Source organism: Octopus bimaculoides, chromosome 15 (genome assembly GCF_046866305.1).
Source record: "Octopus bimaculoides isolate indiv1 chromosome 15, ASM4686630v1, whole genome shotgun sequence".
Taxonomy (NCBI): domain Eukaryota; kingdom Metazoa; phylum Mollusca; class Cephalopoda; order Octopoda; family Octopodidae; genus Octopus; species Octopus bimaculoides.
Window position 1 is genome coordinate 15,096,395 of NC_142942.1, and position 10,000 is coordinate 15,106,394.

At 35.2% G+C, this 10,000-nt stretch overlaps 1 protein-coding gene across 5 annotated transcripts in view; it reads right to left on the reverse strand.

The window, feature by feature from the left end:
• LOC106872901 (endophilin-A) overlaps positions 1 to 10,000 on the reverse strand; it is a 190,397-nt gene that overhangs the window by 58,090 nt on the left and 122,307 nt on the right. For 3 of the 5 annotated variants that reach the window (XM_089363477.1, XM_089363479.1, XM_089363478.1), the window contains exon 6: positions 7,995 to 8,061. In XM_089363477.1, the coding sequence (XP_089219603.1) occupies positions 7,995 to 8,061 (67 nt within the window). Of the gene's footprint in view, positions 1 to 987; positions 1,072 to 7,994; positions 8,062 to 10,000 lie in introns of all 5 variants that reach the window. The other 2 variants (XM_089363475.1, XM_089363476.1) reach the window with 1 other exon arrangement.

The following is a 10,000-nucleotide window of genomic DNA, read 5'->3' on the forward strand; positions in this document are numbered from 1 at the left end:
CTCACACACGCACACACAGAATACATATACACATACATATACACACACACACATATGCAGATACACACACAAACACACACACTTATACATTCTAACTGCCAATGACAGTGACATGAAGATTTCCAGATTTCTTAACGTGGCTGAGTTCTTCACGTTGAAGGTTAGGAAAAAAACTGACGGCCACTGGTGAAGATAGGCTACCCACTACATTGTCAGTGATCCCTCTCAGGAGGACAGCCAAGTTCATCCAGCGGGTCCAAGACATCATCAAGGATGACCCCACAATGAATGGACAAAGGCTAACGCTGAACAGCTCAAGTAATTGAAAACAAATTCATTAAAATGTCAGACCCTTTTTGTGACTTTTGGTCTGTCCTGTGGGATGAGTTCTCCAAGATATGTTTAAGACTACTTTTAACATGTGTGAAGGCACATGGCTCAGTGGTTAGAGCGTCGAGCTTACGATCGTGAGGTTGTGAGTTCGACTCCCGGACCAGGCTACGTGTTGTGTTCTTGAGCAAGGCACTTTATTTCACGTTGCTCCAGTTCACTCAGCTGTAGAAATGTGTTGCGACATCACTGGTGCCAAGCTGTATCGGCCTTTGCCTTTCCCTTGGATAACATCAGTGGCATGGAGAGAGGAGGCTGGTATGCATGGGTGACTGCTGATCTTCCATAAACAACCTTGCCCAGACTTGTACCTGGGGAGTGGGGTAACTTTCTAGGTGCAATCCCATGATCAGTCATGACCGAAGGGGGTCTCAGCAATAACAGTTCAAGTGTAAGGAGAGGAATAAAACAACAAATACATCTAGTTATCTACAAACAACTACAACTATTTGGAGGTTAAATGAAAGTGCACTCAGCCAGATGAGATCAGAATGGGAAACATATAATGGGTTTTGTTGGGGTTTTCCCCCACCGCCCAGTGGTTGAGGGGAGAGTGCAATTCTGCAGTGTTTTTGCAGTGCTTTTGCAGGATCTTACCAGGCCTCATTCGTGTGGGACTTCGCGATGGGCTACTGGTGGCGGACGAATAACCTCCGAAATCGCCGATACCATCGATTACAACTGGTTGTCACAATGTGACAGGAAGAAAATAAAACAAACATGTTCATGAATATGATTATATAATCAATTCAATATCCATAAGTCAGGGGGGAAAAAAAACACACACACAGGCTCTATCTGAACAATAGAGCAGTTATATATTTTATATGTATCGGTGGGTCAGTATGTTACTGGTTATGATGAATAACAGGTTAAAATATTACCATCAGTTTCACATGGATTATTGCATTGGCAATATTCTTTTCTACTCCAGTACTTGACTGGTACTTAATTTATTAACCCCAAGAGGACGAAAGGCAAAGTCGACCTCAGCGGAATTTGAACTCAGAACGTAAAGACAGACGAAATACCGCTAAGCATTTCGCCCGGCGTGCTAACGTTTCTGACAGCTTGCTGCCTTGCACTTGGCAATATTCTTTTCGATTCTAGGGAGCAAGGCCCGAAATTTTGGGGAACGGGGCTAGTTGATTAGATCGACCCCAGTATGCAACTGGTACTTAATTTATCGACCTCGAAAGGACGAAAGGCAAAGTCGACCTCAGCGGAATTTGAACTCAGAACGTAAAGACAGATGAAATATTGCTAAGCATTTTCCCCCCGCGTGCTAACGAGTCTGCCAGTTCGCTGCCTTACACTTGGCAATATTGAAGATTAGCTGCAATACTGATATATTACCAAGTGCAAAAATCCATGTAAAACCGTCTGTAACATTTTAACCAGTTACATGTCATAACCAGTAAATGCACAGCTCAAAGATATATAAAACACACACACACACACACACTCTCTCTCTCTCACTCACACACATACACACACTGATAATTGGATTTATTTATAATCTGTATTTATTTATGCTCTGTTTTACACGAGTGTGAAAATTTTCTCTATAGAGCAAACTTATTTACATTATGAATATGTAGAGCCTAAAGTACGTGTGTGTGTGATTATATGCTTGTGTGTGTACATGTGAATATACGTAGGTGTGTATGTGAGTACAAGGGTATACTTATTTAAGTATATGTCTACATACGTGTATGGTTACTATGTATCAATGTGTACGTGCAGATATATGTATATCTACGAGTGCAAGTGTGTTAGTGTATATGTGTGTGTGTTAGAACGGTAAAAAGATTATTGAGAGTGAAAGAATTATCTCCCTTGGATACTATGATTTCTGTCGTGGACAAGCACCAAGCGATAAAAGATTGACGAATATTTCCTGATATGCATAAGTGTGTGTGTGTGTGTGTGTGTGTGTGTGTGTGTGTGTGTGTGTGTGTGTGTGCGCGCGCACATATATATGCTTATAATTATATACGCACATGTTCACGTACATATAATATACACACATATAACATATATAGACGTGTGTGTGTGTGTAGACATATATATATATACAAATGTACAAATATACATATACACACACAAACTATATATATTTGTACACACACACATACATATATATATGTATGCATACATATATACATACACATATTAACACATACATAACGTACACACATACATGCATATCTACATATACGTGTATATACACACAAACATGTACATATACACACACACAACTATACATACATATATATATATATATATATATATATATATATATATATATATATATATATATATATATATATATATATATGTATATATACATACATACGCACACACATAAATAATTAGGCACACATATATAGACATGTACATACACATACAAAAGTTGCACATATGTTATATACTCAGTTGAAAAAAAAAACCTTGAATTAACTGAGAATATCCTTGCAATTAGTACACAAAACTCCCTCTAGTTGTGTTGAGGATCTAAAAACAAAAATAAATGACAGGTGAGGTTAAGTAACTCCAATAGATTCATTTCAGTGGAAATTCTGGAAAATAGAGAAAAATACAGTAACGGGAATGAAGTTGGTTTGTGGGTTTATCAGTAGAAATATACCTTGTGATATGTGTGTGTGTGTGTACACATGCCTGTCTATATGTCAGGTGATGGCATGTTCACTAAGACAACTGGTCAAGGCCGTTGTCCACCATGTTCCAGCATAAACACTCAGACATCAATCTTGCATAAATGGACACGTAGTTAAGCAGATCCTACGTTCAAACCTGCCATGTGGCACCATGGACAATTTGGTTCTTGCCGTAACAACTGCAGTGACTCAAACCTTGTGAGTGAAGCTGGATAGACAGAAACAGTGTTGAAGCCTGTCATACACACACACACACACAAACATACATACATACACACATACACAAATATCATCATCATCATCATTTAACGTCCATTTTCTATGCATGCATGGGTAGGAGAGTTGGTAGGAGCCAGCCAGGTAGAAAAACTACCTTAGGCTACTGTGTCTGTTTTGGAAGGGATTTTATGACTGGATGCCCTTCCTAAAACCAACCACTCTACAGAGTTGACTCAGTGCTTTTCTCCTGGCACTAGCACAAGTGAAGTTAGTTTTGACAAGATTTTCCCAGCTGGAGACCCTTCCAGATGCTAAACACATGACACCACTGGCAGGGTAACCAAGCAACTCACAAGGAACTATATATACATACATATAGATAGATAGATAGATAGATAGATAGATATGTACATACATATAGATATATAATTCTTAAAAAGGACAAAAAACTTGGAGCCCTAGAAATCTGTTACAGCACTTACCTAGCGTACCTAACCATTTAGATCACCTATGAACTAAACCCCTATATTTCATATATATATATATATATATACATTTAAATATATATACACATATACATATATACATATACACATGTACACATATATACACATGTGTGTGTATATATTTATATATATATATACACACACATATATATATATATATATATATATATGTATATATATATATATATATATATATACATATATATGTGTATAAGTGTGCGTGTGTGTGTATCGTTGTGTATGTGTTAGTTCCCTCACCCCATTTGACAACCTATGTCAGTTTGTTAACATCCCTGTCACTTGACAGCTCGGCAAAATAGATCCTATGAAACAAATACCACCCTTAAAAACATAGGCATCGAGGTTGATTTATTTGCCTATAACCCTTAAAGGCAATGCGTCATTGATTGAATCAAGTTAAACAAAAAAGAAGGTAGATTAATTCAGCTACCCCTTCCTGCCCTCATTCAATATTTCTGGCTTTGAACCAAGGGTAAAAAAAAATTCGATAATCATTATTTAAAATTAACAGGTGTATGAATAGCAATATAATGTTACCTCTATAATGTATACTGAATTGTTGGCATATGGCCTAATTGAGTGCTAATTGGAGCACGTGTAACCTTTACAATTTATAGAATACAGAAAACGGTCCTTAATTTCTGTTCTAACAACTGCTACGATTCAGCTCTAAGTAATTATTACAAACAAAGCTTGTTAAATGCATTAATTAATGCCTTCTATTTGATGATATTTTCATACCAATGTCAACGAAGAAATATCTTGCTCTTTTTTGTTTTGTTTTTCTTTTCTTTTATGTTCTGCTTTTGAATTCTGCAGAGGTCATTTTTACCTTAAGCCCCCAATGGCATAAGGGCAGAAATTATTTTTTATGTGTATGAGGGCTCGGCTGATTAGAGTAAGTCTGGCATTTTGCTTTATGACACCTATTTTTTCTTGATTTCCAGAAGGTTAAAAGAAAAATTTTGACCCTAGCAGGAATTGAACTCAGAACAGTAAAGAAGGTGACTAATTCTTCCACCTCGCCACTTTATTCTTTTATTCTTTTATATGTTTCAGCCTTGAGGTTCTGGCCATGCTGGGGCACTGCCAGTGTAATCACCTTTTAATTGGCCAATTCTATGGGATTGGCTTTTGGTGAAGGAGGGAGTTTGATACCGCTGCTCTCTTTTGAGTTCCCTGCCTCGATATTGGTTCATCTGGGATCTTGGAGAGCAAGGGGTCAAGTTGTTTCTTGAAAACATCTACCTTGACTCCATGAAGATCCCTCAGATGTTTTGGCAAGGAGTTAAACATAAACATTGATAATATATAAATATTAATAATATAAACATTAATAATATATACTCTTTTACTCGTTTCAGTCATTTGACTGCGGCCATGCTGGAGCACTGCCTTTAGTCAAATCAAATCGACCCCAGGACTTATTCTTTGTAAGCCTAGTACTTATTCTATCGGTCTCTTTTGCCGAACCGCTAAGTTATGGGGACCTAAACACACCAGCATCGGTTGTCAAGCGATGTTGGGGGCACAAACACAGACACACAAACATACACACACACACACACATATATATATATATATATATATATATATATATACACATATATACGACGGGCTTCTTTCAGTTTCTGTCTACCAAATCCACTCACAAGGCTTTGGTCGGCCCGAAGCTATAGTAGAAGACACTTGCCCAAGGTGCCATGCAGTGGGACTGAACTCAAGACCATGTGGTTGGTAAGCAAGCTACTTACCACACAGCTACTCCTGCGCCTATATAAATATTAATAATATAAACATTAATAATATATAAATATTAATAATAATGACTTCATATTTTGGCACACCAGCAGTTTTGTGGAAGGGAGTATTTCAATTACATCAACCCCCAGTGCTCAACTGGTACTTATTTTATTGATCCCAATAAGATGAAAGGCAAAGTTGACTTTGGTGGAATTTGAACTCAAGAAGGATGAAATATTATTAAGCATTTTGTCGAAACTACAATCTTAGGATCATGATGCTGACACCCTAACCACTTAGCCACGTGCCTCCACATACTTCTAATATAAGAATAGAATTTTATTAAAATATTTTATAAGTGGCCTGTATATGTAAAACACGTTTTAAGGTGAAATTTTAAATAGAATTATAAATAAGGGCAAATAGAAAAAAAATTTCTTTGCCAATATGCTGAAAAATAGATGCTAATTTGGCACGTGGTGTAATAATGCAAGTGAAAATATTTTATGTGGTTAAACGATTTAGAGTCTATTTTTCAGAATATTGGCAAAGAATTTTTTTTTTTCCATTATTTATGTGTATATATATATATATATATATATATATATATATATATATATACATATATAATTTAAATATAGGATAACATTTTTACAAGAATTCATCAAGTAGCTAGCATAAAAAACCTCATAAGGGAAAAATTTATTAATTATTCCCTATAAATATATTTATTTATATTATGGGCATTACTATACATAAATGCCTCACGCTAGGAGGGACTCCAGTCTGATTTTAAGAGGCTTGCTATCAAAAATGTGTTTAAAAGGAAATACTATCCTGGTGGTTACTGGATTTCCTGTCAACTCTTTTTCAGATGTCGGCTGACCACAATGGTCTGTATATCATATACGAGCTGACAATAAGTTGTTTGGCCCTAGTAACTTCTCTCACTGGGTAATCCCATATGTCCTGTTCAAGACTGTACATGTTGGATAGAGTAATTAATAACATTATCAATTACTCCTTATCATTATTAATGTTTTATATATATATTATAATATTAGGGAATGTCAAAATTCAAACTTACAAGGATATTCAATTTAGTAATACCAAATTGAATTTTATAATTAAAAATATATTAATAATTTAGAGAAGAATGGTGGTTCTTCTCTAAATTATTAATATATATATATTTATAGATATAGTTCTCTAAATTATTAATATCTATCTATCTATATATATATATATATATATATATATATATATATATATATATATATATATATGTATATATATATTATGGAGATGCACTTGCATAGCAAGTGACCTGATCTGAGATCGTGTGCTGGAACGAAAACAATTGCAGCGTGGAAGGTGTTTATAAGCCATTTAAAATAACAGACAAAATCCGTTAGATTCACTTCAACATTTAAATTTAATTTGTCAAAATATTTTCGTCGCTTTGAGACCGCGACCTGTTCACTGACAAAGTTCTGTGCTGCATCTCAGAATGATGCAGCACAGAATTAAATTTAAATGTTGAAGTGAATCTAACGGATTTTGTCTGTTATTTTAAATGGCTTATAAACACCTTCCACGCTGCAATTGTATATATATATATATATATATATATATATATATATATACACACACACACACACGTACATATATACATGTATACACACACATAAACACACTCATACACCATGGTGCCTGACTCAGAGGGAGTTTGAAAAAGACTTGGGCTTTCATTAATCAGATATTGTTTAATATGGCTGCTCTCATGTGATTGCAGTCAATAGCCTCATGTCTGTGTGTGTGTGTCAAATATGCAGGAAATGTGTGTATTGGTGCATGTGTAATTAATGTAGAAAAGACTATGTGTGCGTATGCATGCGCATATGTATAGAGAAATATATAACCATCCTTTATGTGTGTGTGTGTGCACATGTTCAGATACGTAGGAGTGTATGTATATAAATATATTGCTGTCCTTTACTTACTGTGTGCATCTGTTAGTATATATATATAAGACTGTAAGTGTATACACACATATCTATATACACCCACTAACACACTTTAAGAGTGTTAATGGGTGTAGATAGACCTGTGTGCTTATGTTTGTATGTTTATGTGTATATGTATGTTTATACTTACATGTTTGTGCTTGTGTGAGCATGTGTGTATGTGTATGTATGTGTGCCAGCACATTTGTGTCTGTGTGCACATATATATATATATATATGCGTGTATGTATATATATATATATATGTATGTGTGTGTGTATATGTGTGTGTATGTACATTATATATATATATATATATATATATATATATATGCACGCACACATATATCCACATATATATACACACACCTACACATGCCCCCCCCCCCTACATGTATGTCCTCGAGCTGTGCTGGAGGACAAGCTCACCTTTCTCCTTCTTCCTTCGCTTGCAGTCATAGTCTAGTCGTCTTCCCGAGAGCTTTTTTCGATGGTGCTGCAAAGAAACAAAAAAAAAAAAAAGAAAATTAAATTAAATTAAAACAAAGGATACAGAATTTAATGTAAAACTATTAAGAAGATGAGAGTTTTGCGGGTAAGATTACAAAAACAGAAGACACCATGTTGTCGTCGTTGCATTGCCCTAGGTCAGCCCTGATCTGGCAAACCCAATGTAAAAATAAACATTTCAATCAAGACTGACCCATTACTCTCTCTCTTTTACTCTTTTACTTGTTTCAGTCATTTGACCTTGGCCATGGTGGAGCACCGCCTTTAGTCGAGCAAATCGACCCCAGGACTTATTCTTTGGAAGCCTAGTACTTATTCTATCGGTCTCTTTTGCCGAACCGCTAAGTTACAGGGACGTAAAGACACCAGCATCGGTTGTCAAGCAATGCTAGGGGAGACAAACACAGACACACAAATACACACACACACACACACATATATATATATATATATATATATATACATACACATATATACGATGGGCTTCTTTCAGTTTCCGTCTACCAAATCCACTCACAAGGCTTTGGTCAGCCCGAGGCTATAGTAGAAAATACTTGCCCAAGATGCCACGCAGTGGGACTGAACCCGGGACCATGTGGTTGGTAAGCATTGATTTTTTTTTTTTTTTTTTTTTTTTTTACATTTAGTTAGATGTGTAGGGGGCCATCAGTCAACCTTTACCATACCGCTGTGCATGAGATAGGTACATAGACGTGCCAGGAGTAGTGTCGGTGAATTTAGGAAACCGTGGAATTTTCCAAGGATGCAGTGACCTGAGAATTCTGAGCATGAAATAAACGGTGTCCAAAAGTCTTGGTTGCTGTGCTGTTTGGAGACAGATTTGGCTGCTATATCTTGAAGGTTGAAATAACCAAATAAGTTGTGCGTATTATATGTGTAAATGAAGAGGTCATTCATTGGGTGGTGCTGTACAAACCCACCCACCCACCCCCGCCATCCCCAAGCCAGCCACGATTGGGTTGGGCCTATCGTCAAAGTTACCCCCGCCCCTGTGTGGGAATGTATTTCTGTTGCATTTTCTGTGTTGTCTAATCCATTTATCACTCTGCATTTGACATATTCCAGACAGCTGCTCTCTCTCTCTCTCTCTCTCTCTCTCTCTCTCTTATCTATATCTATATCATATATAGATATATATATTTATATACATACATACATACATACATACATACATACAAATTTATATACATATATATACATAATACATGCATACATATATATAAATTTATATACATATATATACTGCCAAATCAGACTGGAGCCTGGTGTTGCCATCCGGTTTCACCAGTCCTCAGTCAAATCGTCCAACCCATGCTAGCATGGAAAGCGGACGTTAAACGATGATGATGATGATGATGATGATGATATACATAATACATATATATAAATTCATATACATATATATATACATAATACATACATACATATATATAAATTCATATACATATATATATACATAATACATACATACATATATATAAATTCATATACATATATATACATAATACATACATACATATATATAAATTCATATACATATATATACATAATACATACATACATATATATATATATATATATAAATATATATATATATATATATATATATATAGATAGATAGATAGATATATGTATATATATGTATATATATGTATATGTATATATGTATATGTATGTCTATACATATGTGTGTGTGTGTGTGTGTGTGTGTGTGTGTGTGTGTGTGTGTGTGTGTGTGTGATATATCTCTGTCTAAAAGAAAAAATCTTTTGGAAAAACTAAAAACAAAATTAGCAATACAAATAGAACAAAATAAATTATTTTTGATTTTGCTTAGTTAAATTATGGCTGATAAGTATTGATCTGGCAGTTTCTGTATCGTCTGATCTATCAGAACAGATGGG